The sequence below is a fragment of the Eubalaena glacialis genome, chromosome 10 (assembly GCF_028564815.1).
Source record: "Eubalaena glacialis isolate mEubGla1 chromosome 10, mEubGla1.1.hap2.+ XY, whole genome shotgun sequence".
Taxonomy (NCBI): domain Eukaryota; kingdom Metazoa; phylum Chordata; class Mammalia; order Artiodactyla; family Balaenidae; genus Eubalaena; species Eubalaena glacialis.
This window is the reverse complement of record NC_083725.1, coordinates 60,060,481-60,081,532: the sequence shown is the minus strand read 5'-3', so window position 1 is coordinate 60,081,532 and position 21,052 is coordinate 60,060,481. Positions and strand designations below refer to the sequence as shown.

Here is a 21,052-nt window from a genome sequence, read left to right as displayed (position 1 = left end):
AGCAGGGTCTACTCTTCGTTGCGGTGCGCGGGCCTCTCATTGCAGTGGCTTCTCTTGTTGCGGAGCACAGGCTCTAGGTGCACAGGCTTCAGTAGTTGTGGCTTGCGGGTTCTAGAGCGCAGGCTCAGTAGTTGTGGCGCACGGGCTTAGTTGCTACGCGGCGTGTGGGATCTTCCCGGACCAGGGCTCGAACCCATGTCCCCTGCATTGGCAGGCAGATTCTTAACCACTGCGCCACCAGGGAAGCCCAGTACTACACAGTTTTGATTACTGTAGCTTTATAGTAAGACTTACAGTCAGGTATTATAAGTCTCCAACTTTGTTCTTTTTAAAATACTCCTTGGGTATTCTAGGTTGTTTCCTTTCCATATATAAAAATGAGTATAGCTACCTCAGGGTCGTTAAGAGGGTTAAATGAGGCAATCCTTACAAGTGCTTACTACCATGCTTGGCATTCAGTAAGGGCTCAGTATATAGTTGTTATCATTAAAAACATTTTATTAAGTATTTACTATGTGCTAGGCACTAGGTCAGGTGCATTCACACCTGTCTATGTCTATGTTTATGTATAGATACACACATATACTTTATCTCCTTCCAGTTTCTTTTGCTTTCTTCACTTGTAAACAGAGAGGGAGTGCTCTGTGCAAATGTAGGACTTGAGACCAAGTATGTCTTTATACAAAGGGTTGAAAATGACCATCTCCTTGTGTTTTGTGGTGGCCTGAGAGAAACAGGGAAGATGGCAAGAATAGTTCTGGTACCATATATTCCTGGCATGTTTGAGATCCTGAGGGATGGAAAGGCTACACAATTAATAATAATCTTATTTTATGATTCTCTTTTTATTACTTGTCATTGCATCAACTGAATTAATTCCAATATAACATTCTCATACTTGAGTTAATACTGAAACCTGAAATGTGTGACTGATTAAGGCAGGGAAAAGGAATGAATTCCTTTGTTTCCTGAAATGCTGAATTTTTTATTCGTAGCTTTAGCATTTCCAGGTCATGTGGCTGCCTTTAAGGGTGATTTGGAAATGCTTAAGAAATTAATAGAAGATGGAGTAATCAATATTAATGAACGTGATAATAATGGATCAACTCTTATGCATAAAGGTAAGTTATGATTCCTGCTTCATCTTCAGTTCTGACACAATTGCTGTTGAGTTATTTAGCTTTTATTTTTTATTTATTTATTTTAAAAAAAATTTATTATTTATTTTTGGCTGTGTTGGGTCTTTGCTGCTGCGTGCTGGCTTTTTCTAGTTGAGGCGAGCAGGGGCTACTCTTTGTTGCGGTGCGCGGGCTTCTCATTGCAGTGGCTTCTCTTGTTGCGGAGCACGGGCTCTAAGCACACGGGCTTCAGTAGTTGTGGCACATGGGCTCAGTAGTTGTGGCTTGTGGGCTCTAGAGCGCAGGCTCAGTAGTTGTGGCACACGGACTTAGTTGCTCCATGGCATGTGGGATCTTCCCGGACCAGGGCTCGAACCTGTGTCCCCTGCATTGGCAGGTGGATTCTTAACCACTGCGCCACCAGGGAAGTCCCCCCTCAGGTTTCTTGACTGAGGTTACACAGCTAGTAAGAGCAAAGCTGAGATTTCATTCATTTTTTCCATTCATTTATTCATCAACTCTATAGACATTTATTGAGTGTCTATATATGCCAGCCACTTGCTAAGTTCTGTCCTGTCCTCCAGTCTGTTGTTTAGTGGACCTAAACTCAGATCTTTTTAGACTGAGTTTCCCCCCAACAGTTTCCCTGCATTTTGAGATGGACCTAGAAGGAGGGGAGAAATTAGATGATCATATGATTGAGTGATGGGCACTAGGTGAGAAGACACATAAGCAGAGTTGTGGAGGTGAAAATTAATATTGAGTGCATGTGTTTTAAGGAAAGGTGGTGAACAGTTTAGGTAATCAGTGAGAGGCCCTGAACATTTTGAGTTATGAGGGTCAGAGGAATAAGCTATTTATACAAGATGGCAAAAGATTTTCAAAGTCTTTCACATTCACACAGATTGCACTTACATTTGGCCTGATACAAGATTGGTCAGGAGCTATGAATACAGTAGATGAGCACTGGATAAGGATTAGAAAAAACCTAGATTATAGTTTCAAATCCATTACTTACTGGCTGTGTGATGTTAAATAGCCTCTTTGAGCTTCAATGTCTATATCTGTATGCAAAGCTCTCTGCATAGGGGCTGAGTACAGCAGATACTTGATTAAATATTTGTCTAATGAATGAATAAATGAAATAGAGAAAATAACATCTGGCCAACCTACTTCTGTTGGTTATTGTAAGGATTAGTATTTACAAAAGTACTCTGCAGTGGTACTGTCCAAAATTTTAGAAAATTGTTCTAATAACAATAACTTTTTTGTGTGTACATTATGTTTTGTTTTTACAGCTGCTGGGCAAGGCCACATAGAGTGTTTGCAGTGGCTAATTAAAATGGGAGCAGACAGTAATATTACCAACAAAGCAAGGGAGAAACCCAGTGATGTGGCTAAGAGGTATCCCTATCTGCTTTGCTTCTTTCTTTTGTTTTTAAAGTTTTGCATTTACTCTCCTATACTCAGAAATCTCTGAAGATTTCTGGATTATAGGACTCAGTCAAATGCTGACGGAATGATAATTTTCAAGCTGAATTGACATTTGACAACATATCAGCTCTTCTCTCTAAAGCAGTGATTCTCAGCTGGGAGGCAGTAGTCCCCCTTCTCGGGGGGTGTGCATTTGGAAATGTGGGGAGGGGGTTGTCACAGTGATGGAGACCATCACTAATGTTTCATGAGGTCAGGTCCAGGAATGCCAGACATTCTACAGTGCTCAGAACAGTAGTGTACAACAAAGAATTGTCCCACCCAAATGCTGGTACCCGTTGAGAAATGCTGTGTGATAAAAAGGAGTAATCAAAAGGAGTCACACGGATTTTGAAACAAATTTTAATATTTATATTTGAATTAAATGTAACACCTATTATTGAACACCTCCAGCTCATTCAGATCAGGCCCTCACGGAATATTTAGTTCATCCATTTGTCCATTTGGTTGTTTTTTCATTTAACTTCCTGTATACTTACCATGCTCCAAGTGCTGTGGTTAGCATTAAGATTACCAAGATGAAAAAAAATAGTCCTTGCCCTCAAGAAACTTACAGTCTTATGGAGAGACAAATGTGCAAACATAACTTTTATTGATTATAATCAGTATGTCGTATTACATGTCATGTATAAGGTACAGTAAGAGCGCAGAAGAAAAAGTGCCCAAGTATTCCTATTCTAAAGTTGTGGGGGAGAAATGTTAATACAGATGATGGTAAGAGTTATGAAGGCAACTGTGGGGGACAGAATTTATATAGAAGTCTGGGAAAACTTTTTTTGGAGAAAGCAACATTTATGCTGACACTTGAAGGAGGAAGAGTTGTAAGATAACACCTTGTGTGTCTGAGGAACGCATGTGGTTCAGAACTGCTTGAATCTAAAGTAGGAGTGTGGGCTAAAAGTTGCACATGAGGCTTGATGGGATGCAAGGGCCCAATTATTCATTAAATTGCCATGCAATTTTTGTTTGTGAGTTCATGTTCCTTAAAATTTTGTCTGTGGGATCTCTTTGAAACCATGGAATATGGTTTTGTTTTACCACATAGTAGCATCATTCTCAACTCAGGCCCACTATTTTTTATTTTTTAAAATAGCTTTATCAAGGTATAATTGGCATATAGTAAAGTACACATGTTTGTACAGCACAAACTGATGAATTCTGATATATGTATATACCTGTGAAATCATCACCACAATCAAGATAGTGAACATATCCATCAGCTCCTAAAATCTCCTTGTGGACCTTTGTAATCTCTCTCCCTCCTACTGCTTTCCACTGCCCCATCCCCAAGCAGACACTAATTTGCTTTCTGTCACTATAGATTAGTTTGCATTTGCTAGAATTTTATATAAATGGAATCATACTACTGTATGATTATATAAGTATGTACTTATATATATCTGGCTTATTTATAAGTATGTACTCTTACTTACTTATAAGTATGTACTCTTATATATCTGGCTTTTTTCACTCAGCATAATTATTTTGAAAATCATTCATGTGTATTAGTGGTTCATCTCTTATTGCTGAGTAGTATTCCATTGACTGTGGAATTCCATAGTATTCCATAGTTTGCTTATCCCCTAACCTGTTGAAGGATATCTTGTTTGTATCTGCTTTTTGGTGATTATGAATAAAGCTGCTATAAACATTCACATACAGATTTTTGTGTGAACATAAGTTTTCAGTTCACTTGAGTAATACTTAGTAGGATTGCTGAGTCAGATGCTAAGGGTGTGTTTATCTTTATAAGAAACTGCCACAGTGCCTTCCAAAGTGACCACACCAATTTGCATTCCATCAGCAGTGGATGAGTGTTTCTATTGCTTCTTATCTTGCCAGCATTTGATATTGTCAGATTTTTTTATTTTCATAATTCCAGTAGGTGTGTAGTGGTGTCTCATTGTGTTTTTTGTTTTTTCCTAATGGAAAATGATTTGGGGCATCTTTTCATGTACATATTTGCCATTTGTATGTTTTCCTTTGGTGAAGTGACTGTTCAGATCTTTTAGCCACTTTTAAAACTTGGGTGGTTTTCTTATTGTTGAGTTTTAAGAGCTCTTTCTATATTCTGGATACTAGTTCTTTCTCAGATTTTTGTTTTGTGAAGATTTTCTCCCAGTTGTGGTTTGTTTTTTCATTCTCTTAACAATGAAGAGCAAAAATTTTTTATCAATTTGCTCTTTTTTTTTTTTTTTAATTTTTTTTTTTTAATGCTATTCTTGTCTGCTTACATTCTTTTTATGTATGTATGTATGTATGGCTGTGTTGGGTCTTCGTTTCTGTGAGAGGGCTTTCTCTAGTTGTGGCAAGCGGGGGCCACTCTTCATCGCGGTGCGGGGGCCACTCTTCATCGTGGTGCGCGGGCCTCTCACTATCGCGGCCTCTCGTTGCCGAGCACAGGCTCCAGACGCGCAGGCTCAGTAATTGTGGCTCACGGGCCGAGTTGCTCCGCAGCATGTGGGATCTTCCCAGACCAGGGCTCGAACCCGCGTCCCCTGCATTGGCAGGCAGACTCTCAACCACTGCGCCACCAGGGAAGCCCTCAATTTGCTCTTTTATGGGTTATGCTTTTGGCATCATATCTAAGAAATCTTTGATTTACACCAAGTCACAAAGATTTTCTTTTATGTTTTCTTTTAGACATTGTTATAGGTACAGTTTTAGGTTTTACATTAAGGTCTATGATCCATTTTGAGTTAATTTTTGTATGTGGTATGAGGTATGTATCCAAGTTCTTTTTTTTGCATATGGATATGTAATTGTTCTAGCACCATTTGTTGAAAAAGCTGTCCTTTTTCTTCTATTGCCTTTGTGTCTTTGTCCAAGTCAGGTGTCCATGTATGCGTGGGCTTATTTCTGTAGTCTGTATTTTATCCATTGATCTATTTGTCTGTCTTTGTATCAGTATCACATGGGTGATTTAGTACTGTATCTGAAGATATTCATAATTTCTGGCCCACATTTCTTTGTCCTTCATGCACCAAAGTGCTAGTGTGAGTGTAGTGTTATAGAAATAACCTTGAATCTGGCATAAAACAAGTACTCAGTAAATGATAGCTGTGAAGTGACAATCTAGTAATAGAGATAATGAATTCTATTAACCTTACAACTTCGTATGTCTATTACTATATTGTTAATGATTTGCAGTACCTGGTGAAAGGTAAAGATATATGTGTGCATGTGCACGTGGTTATGGAAGTGTGTGAACAAAATAAAATTTGAGGTTTTTATGTTTAGCGAGTAATTCTCCATGTCCTAAGAGAAAGCATTGAACATTTTAATTAGCAAAACTGTGGGAAAAATATGCAGATTACATACAATCACAACAACAACTTGAAAACCAAGGGTATATTATTAGAAGCTTCATAGAGATGTGGGAAGGATCAAAGAAAATAAGAAATGTGGATATAAAAGTCATTATTTTTCCATTAAATATCAAAGCCATGCTGGGTGCTTTGAGGGTTGAGGAAGGATGAAGATTAAGGGGGCTAGGCTATAGTTTTCCCTAAAACGAACCAGAACTAATTCTATGATTTAAATTAGGCCATCAGGAAAAGGTAGTAAATACAGGTAAATCAAGTAGGGTGGTTCCGGGCTTTCTACTCAGTTGAGCAGCTCCGTTTGGGGGCACACCAAATATTCTTTTGATATTGGGTCACTTCTTTCAGTTGGATTTTTGCCACTAAAATATGGAATCTGGGAATTCCCAGGTGGTCCAGTAGTTAGGACTCCTCGCTTTCACTGCCGAGGGCCCGGGTTCAATCCCTGGTCGGGCAACTAAGATCCCATAAGCCCCGCGGCGTGGCCAAAAAAAAAAATTCTGGGATCAGTCTTTAATATGACTGCTTGTCCTTAGTTTCCACTAACTGTTTGAATTCCCCACATTGCTGGATATGCATCAAATTGTCACTGACCTTCAGATACAGTTTTCGTTCTTCACTGGTGCGTGAGTTGGTGGGATAATGTAGAGTGTAATTCCCTAAATTAAATGCAAACTGCTATTTCGATTTGAAAAAGATTGTGGATCTTGTAATTACTAATTCTTTTCTACAGGTTTGCCCATTTAGCAGCAGTAAAGCTATTGGAAGGACTACAGAAATATGATACAGATGATGAGAGTGAAATTGATGAAAATGATATTAAGTTTTTCATAAGACATGGTGTTGAGGGAAGCACTGATGCCAAGGATGATATAGGTCTCAGTGAGTCGGATAAAACAGATGCCAGAGGTACGTGTGCCAACTCTTCCATGATTTTTCCTTTAAAAAATACCACAGGGCTTCCCTGGTGGCGCAGTGGTTGGGAGTCCGCCTGCCAATGCAGGGGACATGGGTTCGTGCCCCGGTCCGGGAGGATCCCACATGCCGCGCAGCGGCTAGGCCCGTGAGCCACAACTACTGAGCCTGCGCGTCTGGAGCCTGTGCTCCGCAGCGGGAGAGGCCGCGACAGTGAGAGGCCCACGCACCGCGATGAAGAGTGGCCCCCGCTTGCCACAACTGGAGAAAGCCCTTGCACAGAAACGAAGACCCAACACAGCCATAAATAAATAAATAAATAAATAAATTTATAAAAAAAAAAATTAAAAATACCACAGATTTGGGAATTATTTTAAAGACAACTACCATCTACAAAGTGAAATACTTTGATATTTTTTGGGGAACCAGAACTAGTACAAATTTTTGTACTAGGGGTTGTTGAACATATAAAGAATGTGAGACGTGATCTTTGTCCCTCAAAGAGGAAAGGGGTATTTTCCTGCCATATAACCCTGATTTCACTTCTCATGATATTTGTCAGAGAGCCATGGTTCATATGAATGGATGAGAAGAACTGTTTCAATGGCACTCTTTCATGGGAGAAAGGTGAGAAGGATCTTTTTGAACGGAGGCTAACCAAAGCAAAGGCAGCTGTAGTAAAGTGAGCAGAGCTTGGGCACTGGATTCAGACATCAGAGCTCCACCTCTTTCTAGCTGAACTCTTTCTAGTTACTCTCTGAACCTCGGTTTCCTCATCTGTAAAAATGAGAATATTAACGTAATGTCATCCCACAGACTGCACTAGAGAATGGGAAGTGCCTAGAGGCTTAGTAAATGTCAATTCCCTTCCTCGTGATCTCTGGAAAGTATCTTCAGTTATTCTGGCAGGAAAAACTAGTTGTACCAAAACTGTATTCTCTGAGAAAAACTTCTAATTCATGTCTAAATTAAAAAAAAATTTTTTTTTAAGAGCTCCCAGAACATCGTCAGGCAGAACCTCACTCTCCAGGTGATGGTAGAAGCCTCTTTCCTGGTGAATGCAACCTAAAAGATGCTAATATTAGGGGCTCCCAACAAGCAGCCCACCTGGATCACCCCACAGTGAGGCTCAGAGTCAATGATCCCTTCAGAATTTCCTGACAGCTTTATTTTAAATAGCTTCACTGAGATATAATTCACATACCATTCAATTTACCCATTTAAGGTGTACAATTTAATGGTTTTTAGTATATTCAGATTTGTGCAACCATTATTACAATAATATTTGTAACATTTCCATCACCCCCCAAAAGAAACCTCATACCCATTAGTAGTCAATCCCCCTAACCTCTACCTTCTCCCTTCCCCTCAAACCACCCCCCAGTTAGGCAACTGCTAATCTACTGTCTGTCTCTATAGGTTTGCCTATTTGGGGCATTTCATATGAATGGGATGATACCATATATGGTCTTTTGTGACTGGCTTCTTTCACTTAGCACAATGTCTTCAAGGTTTATGCACATTGTAACGTGGATCATTACTTCATACTTTATTCCTTTTTATTGCCAAATAATATTTTTGTATGGATATACCACATTTTATTTTATTTCATTTATTTTTTAAAATTAATTAATTAATTAATTTTTGGCTGTGTTGGGTCTTCGTTTTCTGTGCGAGGGCTTTCTCTAGTTGAGGCAAGTGGGGGCCACTCTTCATCGTGGTGCGCGGGCCTCACTGTCACGGCCTCTCTTGTTGCGGAGCACAGGCTCCAGATGCGCAGGCTCAGTAGTTGTGGCTCACGGGCCTAGTTGCTCCGCGGCATGTGGTATCTTCCCAGACCGGGGCACGAACCCATGTCCCCTGCATTGGCAGGCGGACTCCCAACCACTGCGCCACCAGGGAAGCCCACCACATTTTATTTTATTTTTAATTTTTATTTTTTATTTATTTATTTATTCCTAAATTTATTTGGCTGCACTGGGTCTTAGTTGCGGCATGCAGGATCTTTGTTGCAGCATGCGAGCTCTTAGTTGCAGCATGTGGGATCTAGTTCCCTGACCAGAGATCACACCTGGCCCCCCTGCATTGGGAATGTGTAGTCTTAGCCACTGGACCACCAGGGAAGTCCCTATACCACATTTTCTATATCTGTTCGTCAGTTGTTGGACATTTGAGTTGTTTCCACATTTTGGCTATTAAGAATAATGCTGCTGGGACTTCCCTGGTGGTCCAGTGGGTAAGACTCCATGCTCCCGGTGCAGGGGGCCCAGGTTTGATCCCTGGTTGGGGAACTAGATCCTGCATGCCGCAACTAAGAAGTCCACATGTTGCAACTAAAGATCCCGCATGCCGCAACGAAGAGTGCCACAACTAAGACCCGGCACAGCCTAAATAAATTAAAAAAAAAAAAAATAATAATGTTGCCATGAACATTTGTATATGTGCTTTTTTTTTTTAATTAATTAATTTATTTATGGCTGTGTTGGGTCTTCGTTTCTGTGCGAGGGCCTTCTCTAGTTGTGGCAAGTGGGGGCCACTCTTCATCGCGGTGTGCGGGCCTCTCACTATCGCGGCCTCTCTTGTTGCGGAGCACAGGCTCCAGACGCGCAGGCTCAGTAATTGTGGCTCACGAGCCCAGTTGCTCTGCGGCATGTGGGATCTTCCCAGACCAGGGCTCGAACCCATGTCCCCTGCATTGGCAGGCAGATTCTCAACCACTGCGCCACCAGGGAAGCCCTGTATACGTGCTTTTTTGACAATGGAAATGTATTTTCATTTCTCTTGGATATACACCTAGCAGTTGGAATTGCTGCATCATCTGGTAAAAATATGTCTAACATTTTGAGGAACTTTCAAACTGTTATGCAAAGTAGCTGCACCATTTTATATTCCCACCAACAATGCCTGAGGGTTCCAGTTTCTCCCCATCCTGGCCAATACTCGTTATTGTTTGTCTCGTTGATAACTAAAACTGTTTTAGTGAGTGTGTAGTGGTATCTCAGTGTAGATTTGATTGGTGTTTCCCTAATGAATAATGATGTTGAGTATCTTTTCCTGTGCCTATTGATCATTTGTATAGCTTTTGGAGAAATGTCTATTCAAATCCTTTTCCTATTTTTCAACTGAGTTGTTTATCTTTTTACTATTGAGTTGTAAGAGTACTTGCAGATATAAGTGCCTTATATCTGCAAGTATAAGTATTTGCAGATACTTTCTCCTATTCTGTGGGTTGTCTTTTAACTTTCTTAATGATGTCCTTGCCAGTGCAAGTTTTAAATTTTGATGAAATCCATTTAATCTATTTTAAATTTATTTATTTATTTATTTATTTTTGGCTGTGTTGGGTCTTCGTTTCCGCGCGAGGGCTTTCCCCAGCTGCGGCAAGCGGGGGCCACTCTTCATCGCGGTGCACGGGCCTCTCACCATCGTGGTCTCTCTTGTTGCGGAGCACGGGGTCCAGACGTACAGGCTCAGCAGTTGTGGCTCACGGGCCCAGTTGCTCCGCGGCATGTGGGATCCTCCCAGACCAGGGCTCGAACCCGTGTCCCCTGCATTGGCAGGCAGACTCCCAACCACTGCGCCACCAGGGAAGCCCCCATTTTATCTATTTTAAAATTTTGTTTGTGCTTAAATTTATTTTTTGTTGATTGTACTGAGAATTAGCAAGGACTTATTAGAACTGCAGAAGATGAACAATTGATTTGTAGAATTTCAGTGTCTTCTGAAATTAGTTGAGTAGGAGATTTTTGTGAAGTGATCATTGTCAGTGAATCACAAAAATTTTAAAAGATGTTTCAGGAAAGACCAAGAACGAGGCTAGAACAGTTTCCTTCTGTGGTGTGTTTGACACAAATTCATTCTTACACCCTTGCCATATAGTGAGGCTCTGGCTGGTGCCCAGCTGGGGTGCTTGCAGCTAGTGAAGGTACTATATATGAAGTCATGTGCTATTTTCTTGTCCCTATTTAATTTTATTCCAGGGCAAAATCCAAAGGACTGGCCAGTCTCTTCTTGGAACACTAGGTTTTGCCAGAGTGCCTACAGAGGACTGATTGGATTTCTTGTCATCGCAGACTTCTTGGAACTGAGCCTCAATTCAGAGCATTCTTTAGTGAATTAGGTTTAGGGTCATGGCATCATAGAACCCCATATGAGGTTTGACTCCTGGCTCAACATTCCTGTTACATGTCATCCAGCATCCAATCACCTTCAGTGACAAGGCCCCCACTATTGCCCATGTGGCCCATTTCTACCTTTTGACAGGGGTAAATGTATAAGGCACTTATTGTAGTGTCCTTCCCATCACAGGAACTCCACAAATACATGATAGCTCTTAACTGGTTTTTTTTTTTTTAACATCTTTATTGGAGTATAATTGCTTTACAATAGTGTGTTAGTTTCTGCTTTATAACAAAGTGAATCATTTATATATATACATATGTTCCCATATCTCTTCCATCTTGCGTCTGCCTCCCTCCCACCCTCTTAACTGTTTTTGTTGAAAAGTTTCGCCTTTGTTAAGATCTTTCTTCCTGGAACTAATCCCAATTAATCCTAGCTCTTACCTCCGATGATCCCATAGAACAGCTCTTTCAAAACATAGCCTTCAAATATTAAAGAATTAAATAAACCATCACAATTCTTTCCATTCTATGTAACATTAAAAAAAAAATCCCCTCTACTTGTTTGCTATTAGTTATGGTAGATCCCAAACCTGTCTGCCCGTCAGAATTGTCTGAGGAGCTTTTACTAACTACTGATACCTGAATTTGCAGGACTGCTATGGGGCTCAAACATATACATTTTAAAAAAGTACCCCAGTTGATTCTGATGTATGTAGTTTGGAACCTGCAGCTGTAACCTATTGAGAGATAAATCAGAGTGGTGAGTGTCAGGGAGAAGAGGCTGTGATTTGCTAACCTGGTTGTAAAGCAGAGTTTCTCAGCTTCTGTGTTATTGACATTTTGGGCCAGATACTTATTTGTTGAGGGGGGCCCACCTGTGCATTTTAAGATATTTAGTAGCATCCTGAGCCTCTACATGCCAATAGTCTGTTTCCCTCCATCCCCCGAGGTTTAACAAGTAAAAGGTCTCCAGATATTGCCAAGTGTTCCTTGGAGGAGGAAATCACCCCAGGTTGAGAACTTGTACCACAAAGGATAGAAAAAATCATGGTTTTGATAGCTGGAGAATAGCTCAAGGTAGCTCTCAAACACACTTCCTTCTCAATATCCTCTTGCCTAGATATTACAAGTGACTAATCATAAAATTTGGGGGCTGGATTAGTTCTGATTTATCATAAATAAATCAAGCATATTTCAGTTTTTCTAATTTTCTGACATAAATAGATTGTGCCTGGTCCTGTAATATACAACTAGTCCTAAAACACTGCTAGCCAGCCTCCCTCCCCTCCCCTCTCCTTCCCTCCCCCTCCCCTCCCCTCCCCTCCCCTCCCCTCCCCCTCCCCTCCCCTCCCCTCCCCTCCCCTCCCCCTCCCCTCCCCTCCCCTCCCCTCCCCTCCCCTCCCCTCCCCTCCCCTCCCCTTCCCTTCCCTTCCCTTCCCTTCCCTGGTATTAATAGTCATAATAATGATATATCTTCCAACAGCAGGAACAGAATCCTCCATTTAGATATCTCACTGCTTGTTCACCCTAATACTCTGCTACTGATATGTATCCTTCTATGTAGACACCACCCTCCCTCCATCTCCTTCCCCGAACCACACAGACACTGACCATGCAGACACTGGCTTTAGAGGAAGAGTATGCTCCAGGACCAGCATCCTGTGAGAACATGAGCTGTTACCTGTCTAAACTAGGTTCCTGTTCAACTCTGTCTTGCAGTGAGAGCTTATAAGAAAATTGTAGAATTGAGACACCTCCTGGAAATTGCTGAGAGCAACTATAAACACTTGGGAGGCATAACAGAAGAAGATCTAAAGCAGAAGAAAGAACAGCTTGAGTCTGAAAAGTAATGTCCTCAAAACTTTGATGGTTTGTTTTTACTTACCTTTCTAAATGCCACGTGAGGGTTTGTTGATCAACAACTTATTTTTTCATCCCCACCAAAGGGTGTGAGTTTCCAATCTGTTTTCCTCCTAAGCCCCCAGATGGAGAAGGTGTTAAGATTTTAAAAAAATTGTGGTAAGGGACTTTCCTGGTGGCACAGTGGTTAAGAATCCACCTGCTAGTGCAGGGGACACAGGTTCGAGCCCTGGGACGGGAAGATCCCACATGCCGCGGAGCAACTAAGCCCGTGCGCCACAACTGCTGAAGCCCACGCGCCTAGAGCCCGTGCTCTGCAACAAGAGAAGCCACCGCAGTGAGAAGCCTGTGCACCGCAACAAAGAGTAGCCCCCGCTCACCGCAACTAGAGAAAGCCTGCGTGCAGCAACAGATCCAACACAGGTCTTAGTTGTGGTGCAAAAAAATTGTGCACCAATTTTTAAAAAAAATTTTTAAAAATTTTTTAAAAATTAAAAAAAAATTGTGGTAAAATATACATAGCATAAAATATATCTTAACCACTTTTAAAGCAGAATTCAGTAGTGTTAAGTACATTCCACATTTTTGTACAGCCATCCTCCAGAACTTTTTGTCTCGCAAAACTAAAACGCTAAGAAGAGTTCCTGTTTTTTGTTTTCGTTTTTTTGAGACCACAGCTACTTTGAGCTTTTCAACCAACACAGTCTCTAGCCATCCCTATCGAATTGGACTGCTTGCTCACAAGTCACCAACCTAGTCCTATGTTCATGGACAGTGGCACCCCTCAGAACGCTTGCATATTCCCTCACCTTTCACTTCCTGCACCTGAAATTGGCTCTCGGTACATATGGTACCTCTCTAGTTAATTAATGGCTGCTGGGATAGAGGATGCCAAGTGTTTATTTCCTCCCACTGCCTCTTTGCTTGTCTCTCTGCTTTCCACAGTGGCCAGGGAACACAGGGAGACAGGAGGGGAGACTTCTAGTTTAGTCAGAACACGGGTCTGTAAAGAGCAGTGCACGTGGATTCCCCGCTTCCCCTGCCCTCTCCTTTGGTTGGGCCTCTTTCCCTCATATTCTTAGAACCTCCTGTTTCTCTTGCATTCACCCTCTGCTGAATTTAATCTCAGTAAGAGGTCTGGTAAATGTATTCAGAGTAACATCTAAATCTTTGATAAGATGGGTACTTGGGAGTTTGAACAGAAGACAAAATCTTAAGCCAAAATACTCTGTCTCTTAATGGGATTTTAGGCACTAGGAAGTTGTGGTAGACCAAAAAGAAATTTTCTTTTTTTTAATCAGGGGACTTCTTGGTATCTCATAAATCATATCACATAAGTAGCTGTCCACTGCCTCTCTCTATATATATGTATGTAGGTATGTATATTTTGGCTGCATCGCACAGCATGCGGGATCTTAGTTCCTTGACCAGGGATTGAACCCGTGCCCCCTGCAATGGAAGCGTGGAGTCCTAACCACTGGACCGCCAGGGAATTCCTGACTGCCTCTGTATTGATTAAAGTGTTTGAGATGTAGAATATTTTTAGTATTGGCCTCTGCCTAAGAACCTAGCCGAAAGTTCTTAGCTCCCTTGTAGTCTAGAAAAGTACTTCACTGTAGAGAAATTATTTCCTAGATAATGAGCTTTAAATTTTGTTCCCTTTACTTCTCTTCCAAGGCATATTACTGTACTACTGCTAGGGATGCTTGTAGTACTTCTGAGCACTACTGTATGGTAGGCACTATATAAGCCTCTTGTGTATATTGTTTCATGCAATCTTCACAGCTCCATTAGCTATTATCTCACTACGTGGATTAGGAAACCAAGACTGAACTTACAAGTTAAGTAACTCGCATGAAGTCACAAAGGGAGGACTAAGGGTGGGGGGTGGAGCCAGGATTTGTGTCTGAGTCTGTATGACTCCAAACCTATTATCCAAGGTCATTACAATTTTAATAATAGTCTTTATTGGAACTTTTAATTCTAATGTTCACATTTCAGTGTGAAATGGTTATTATATTGATGTAAGTCATTTGAGCAGGATTTTTTTTTTTTATAAAGATTGCTTTAGCCTTTGTGCCAGATTGTAGTTTCTTATTAGCTGAGACTGCAGTGATTCCTCTGAGTAAGCTTTACTTCTTCTCTAGTATGTGTTTCTCACTTTGTGTTGAGTACATCTTAAGACATTTATTCTTTGGGTACAAACTCCTGATCTTATATCTAATTGGAAAGGAAACCTGGATAAGTATTAGTTTGAGGGATGTCCTTTTGCCTTTGTTGTTATTGATTGGTTAGATGAAACTCAGAATACAGCAAAACGTGGTTGTGTTATTCTGTCCTGGGGCTGATTTTCTTTTCTCATTTGCTGAATTCTAGGTTTCCACAGTTAATGTTCTTCTTTCCTATCTCCAACCTCAACCCCACTCACTTCCATACCAGAGCTACTACTGTATACTCTTAGATTGCCCTCCTTCAGACCTGACATCCAACTCAACATGCCTTGGGAGTTCTGGTGCCCTCACCATCCAGCAATAAGGCAGAAAGAAACCCTGGTTCCAGTCCTAGCATCGCTTGTCTGGATATATTTTAACATCTTCCTGATATGTCTCCCAACTTCCTGTCCCTGCTCCCTCATCCCCTGCATTCTGTTCATCATGTTAAAACCTAAGTCAGATAAATCTCACATATTGTTGACTGAAAGAAGCCAGGCACACAAATGAATATAATGTACAATTTCATTTACAAGCAGAGACAAAACTAATCTAACACGATAGGTATTCAGAAGTGTGGTTGCCTCTGCGAAGTGAGGGTTGCCTGGGAAGGGCTTGAGGGAACTTTCTGAGATGATGGAAGTATTTTGTATCTTGGTAGTCATGGTGGATGCATTAGTGGAAACTCATTGAATTGTTTACTTGATATTTGTGTAATTCACTCAAAGTATATTTTACATCATTAAAAAAAACAAAGCTAAACAAAGCAAAGGACATTTAAGTTAGATCATGCCGTTTCTCTGTTGAGATCCTCTAATGGCTTCCCATTTCACTCAGAGTAAAAGCCTAGTCCTTGTTGCGACTTACCAGGCCCTACTTGTTCTGGCTCCCTTTTACCTCTCTGACTCTACTCCAGCCACATTGGCTTCTTTCTTCAAGTTCACCAGGTGTTCTTCTGCCTTAAGGCCTTTGCACTTGCTATTCTCTCTGTCTGGAATGCTCGTCCCCCAGATGTCTACTTGATTATCTCTTATTTCCTTTGGGACTTTGCTCACAAGCCCCCTTCTCAGTAAGGCCTTCCCTGGTCATTGTGTATGAGGTATTAACCCCCTCCTCAACAACATTTCTATTACTTTCTTGCTTTCTTTTTTTCTCCCTTAGCATTTATCACATTCCAACATACTTATATTTACTTACTTATATTTAAATACATATATTTACTTATTTATTTTCTTTACTGTCTTCCACCACTGCTGCCAAGGTAGGCCCCACAAGGGCAGATTTGGCCTGTTTTGTTCACTACTTTTATATCCAGTATGTAGATCAGTGCTGGCTCATAGTATACCCTCAATATATATTTGTTGAAAAAATGCTTTCTTTGTTTTATTTGCCTTAAATATAATGTATATAATGTATGGATACTTTTCACTATTACCAAAAATAATTGCTAGTTGATATTGGAGATTGATTGAAACCAAATTTTTTTGACAGGACTATCAAAGAGCTGCAGGGCCACCTGGAGTATGAACGACTACGCAGAGAAAAATTAGAATGTCAGCTGGATGAGTATCGAGCAGAGGTGGATCAACTCAGGGAGATGCTGGAGAAAACTCAGGTTCCCAACTTTGCGGCTGTGGTTGGTATCCTTCTTAACACATTTATCTTTCTCAAGAAGTAGTATACAAGAGTAGCTAAGAGTACCAGCTTTGGAGGGGGCTATTTGGGTTTGAATCCTGGCTGCAGCCCTTTTTGGTTTGGACAAGTCATTTAACCTCTCTTTGCCTTATTTGTAAATTGGAGTTAATAACTTATATTTTCTAGAGTGTTGTAAGGAGTAAAGGAATATACATATACACATAACATATATATACACACACACACACATTACTCTATAAAACTATATATACATACACATACATATGTGTCTGTCTATCTGTCTACCTATCTATCAGTTGGAATAGCAACCTGGTTCGTATGTGTGCAGTAAGTTTTATTCTTATTACTGTATCATGTAAGGAAAAAAATTTTATAAGCAGAGTAATCAATAAGAATTCTGAGACAGCTATGGAGTATGTATGTTTTAATTCTAAATACCCCAAATAAACTGCTCTAAAAAGAAACTGACATGAGAAACATAACAAAGAACAAATGAAGAAAAGCAGGTGGAGTATAGAAAATAGAGTGAAAGTGACAGCAAGATACCCCCAGTGGTGCTTGTATTTCAGGCCATCTAGTCTCAGTAGAGCAGGCAGAAAGCTCACCAGGGAAACTTTGACCCTCACTCTCCTCTGCTCTGAAGATGTGGCCTTTGTGGACAGTTCATGTGACATAGTGTAGGGATTCAGGTACGTTTCATATTTTCCTTTCATAGGGAATTTTTTTCTTCAGTCCTCGTGGGTAAGTTAATTTTGTTCCAGATCTACATCACCTCAGATATGATATAAAAACTTCCTGGCTTCTTTTTATTTTGTACAAACTAATCATTAGTCTCTTTAATAACCACTTAAAAAATATTAATATATGTGCTTGTTGTAAAATGTTAAAAACAGGGCAGATGCTCCTCCCCATACCAAGTTCCACTCTCCAGAGGAAGCCGCTGTTAATGGTTTGGTCTCATATTAGACAACATTCTGTTCATCTGCAAACATGTGTGTATTTCTGTATACAAATTCACTTTCTCTGGGTTTTGGTATCTCACCAGTGCTTAATTTTCCAAGGGATAGAAATAATCATCATAATTAATCCATTATCTTCATTTTTGCAGTGACCATCTTATACCACATTTAGCCTCTGGGGACACTTTAGTGTGGAGAGGCTGGCTGGGGCAGTCATGCGGTGTTGGCTAGCAGACACACACCTTTTATAAACTACCACTGACACTCCAGGTCTGCTCCCTCTCCACCTTGTGGCAGGAACTCTGCCAATTCCAGTCTCCTCAGAGGCAAGAACATACATTGTTCTTTGCTAGCTAGCTGCCTAGATCTTTTGGAGATCACCCAAGCTGCACACCTTTTGAGTCAATCCAGATTGATGGTTTACGTAGAAAATTTTTGGTTTTTAGCTATTTAAAATTATTCTTTTCTTGCCCAGAAATGTCTGTTCCCAGGGTGGTTTGATGTCACACACTAATAGAGCACATCCTTCCTAAGACATGGCTCTCTACCAACAATGTGTAGCTTTCAGGAGCGCTGACTCGAGGTCCCTGTACTCTGGGCCCATCGTTTTTTGCGGTCCTGCTGTAGGTTACACGAGTTTTTGTAAATGAGCAAATGTCACTGACCTCTCATGGCAGCTGCTTATTTTCTGTTCTGCAAAAGCTTCTGGGTCTCAATTTCCTCATCTTTAAAATGAGGATAACACCTACCTCATGGGATGGTATTGATGTTAGATGAAATACTGTGTAGAACTCCTGAGGTATTTTCTGTCTACTAGTATTCATGGTATTCTCCCTTCCTCATATCCTTTTCTCTTTTTTCCTTTCTTTCAATTTTCTACATTTGAGTTGTATAAACAGTCAGTGGATAAATAAATGTGTATAGCCCTTTGCATCTGAAAGTAGGAGGAATTAGTTTATTGTGGAGTCTAAATATGTAAAGTATAAATAAAATGAACTTTTGATTCAGTACTCATTTATATAGAGGCTTCAAGAAGCTCTGACTAAATCTCTCCTGCCACCTTCTGGTAAGGACCTATGATTGCATATGACTTTTTCCCCTGTAAAAGAATCTGCAACAGTATAATTTTTAGCCAGAAAAAAAATTCCTAGGATAGTTTGAGATAATGCACTTAAATAGGTTTTTTATAATAACAACTGGTTTTGATAATAATAATAAATTTTTATAGTGTTTTCTCACATATTGTCTCAGCCTGCATTAACCCACCTCACCAGCCTTATTGTTTTCTATTCTCCTACACGTGGCCTACCTTTTCTGAACTTGCCCCACACTTTCCCACCCCCAAGCCTTTGCTCATTTTGTCCATATACCTTGAAGCCTTTCTGTCAACTCTGCCTCTCAAAATCCTCTTTGGGAACCATCGTGTTCGTCAACCTTGTCCTAACCCCCCTGACCACAAATGATCTTTCCTCCTTTCAGCAAGCACTTTGTATTGCTCTGAGGGCACCTCATCATTTGTGTTATAGTTTAATTGGCTACTTTACACACAGCACTGAAAATTTAAGTTCTGTGAGATCATCTAACTTGCCTTGATTAATAGCATCATCATCATCAACAGTTACTGAGTACTTGCTATGTGTTGCGCTCAGTATCAGGAACTTTATATCTGGCACGTGTTATTATCTTCATTTTACAAATAAGAAACCAAATATCAGAGAAAATAAGGAATTCGCATAAAGTCACAGAGCTTGTTAGATGGGCAGCCATGATTTGAACCTAACTGCCTAACCCCCTTTTAATAACACTTGTTACTGCCAGTATAGCCCCCTTGCCCTTCCAGCTCACTCACTGTGCTTATGAGAAAATTTAGTTTGAAAAATTGGTCTTTAAAATTTTTGATGTTAGCTCTTCAAATAAGTGAATTTATTTATGAAAACTTAAATATAAAATTTATAGTAATTTGATAAAATGTTACTTATACTGGAATTATACACAGTAATTCAAACATTTATTTCAAGATATGTCTTAAATCCAAAGTTGAGGTGATGAAGCTTCCAAAAGATAACACAGTGGGATATCTTTGTGACCTTGGGGTAGAAAAAAAATTGATAGATTCGACTTTATTAAAATAAGACTTCACTTTATCAAGGACAACATTAATAGATTGAAAAGGCAAGCCAAAGAGTAGGAAAATATATCTCCTTCCTTCTTATTTTCCTTCCTTGTATCCAAAAGCACAAAGAACTTACACAAACCAGTATGAAAAAGACAGACAAGCCAGTAAAAAACCGGGCAAGACATGATCAGGCGCTTCACAAAAGAAGATATCCAAGTGGCCAATAAACATGAAAATGTACTCAGAAGTGTTACCAGAATTATTAGTTATCACAAATATAAATTAACACCCAATAAGATGCCAATATACCACCAAAATGGCTAAAATTAAAACAATACAAAACAGACATTACCAAGTATTGATGGGGATGTGGAGCAAGTGGAACTCTTATACACCACTGGTGGAGTGTAAATTGATTTTAATCACTTTGGACAATTGTTTGGCCATATTGAGTAAAGCTGAACATATACATATCTTTGACTCAGTTCCCAGTGCAGTGAGTACATGTCTCTTGATGTACACAGATGGGCACCAAAAGACATGAACAAGAATATTCATATTAGCATTATTATAAATATCCCCCAAACTAGATAAAAAATTCCATCAACAGTAAGAATAAATACATTTTGGTATAATCATACAATGGAATATTATAAAGCAATGGAAATGTATGAATTACTGCTCTGCACATCACTGTGGGTCAATTTCACCAACATAATGCTGAGCAAAAGAAAACTACAGTATGATGCCGTGCAGTCCCAACATATGTAAAAGAAATCAAGTTAATAGTGCCTGGGAGGAGGCAAATGGATGCTTCTGGGATACAGGTAATGTTCAGTTTCTTGATTTCAGTTGTGGTCACATTGGGTGTTTTCACTTTGTAAAAATTCATCACACTGTACACTTTTTGGGGTGCTCTTTGATATGTGTATTATACTTAAATAAAAATGTTTACTTAAAAAACCTAAACTAGATGGGAACTATAATAGCTTTGGTAGAGATGTCTGTCCACAGATTGATGCAGCACTGAACTCCTCATAGCTTCCATCTCCAAAACCAGTATCATTCGAGAAGTCATTGGTCTAAAGCTTTGGGCCATGCTTGCTAATCAAGAACGGCCAACCTGGAACTGGTAATATTCTATGAATACTTCTGTGTTTAACTTACCCTTGTTTTCTACCTACAAGGATGTGGAACCGGGTTGGGCTTTGATATGGTCTCTGCTGGGCTTCTCCCTGTCCTCTGACATCCTAGCCTGTGAGCCTGTAAGGGCCCTT

General features: G+C 40.1%; 1 protein-coding gene across 1 annotated transcript in view; it reads left to right on the top strand.

The window, feature by feature from the left end:
- Positions 1–21,052, top strand: part of ANKRD42 (ankyrin repeat domain 42) — a gene marked incomplete at its 5' end in the record, with an annotated part of 54,718 nt that overhangs the window by 30,878 nt on the left and 2,788 nt on the right. Inside the window, 5 exons of the mRNA XM_061203709.1 lie at positions 996–1,121; positions 2,417–2,522; positions 6,669–6,844; positions 12,694–12,820; positions 16,536–16,680. Of these exons, the coding sequence (XP_061059692.1) occupies positions 996–1,121; positions 2,417–2,522; positions 6,669–6,844; positions 12,694–12,820; positions 16,536–16,680 (680 nt within the window). The remainder of the gene's footprint in view (positions 1–995; positions 1,122–2,416; positions 2,523–6,668; positions 6,845–12,693; positions 12,821–16,535; positions 16,681–21,052) is intronic.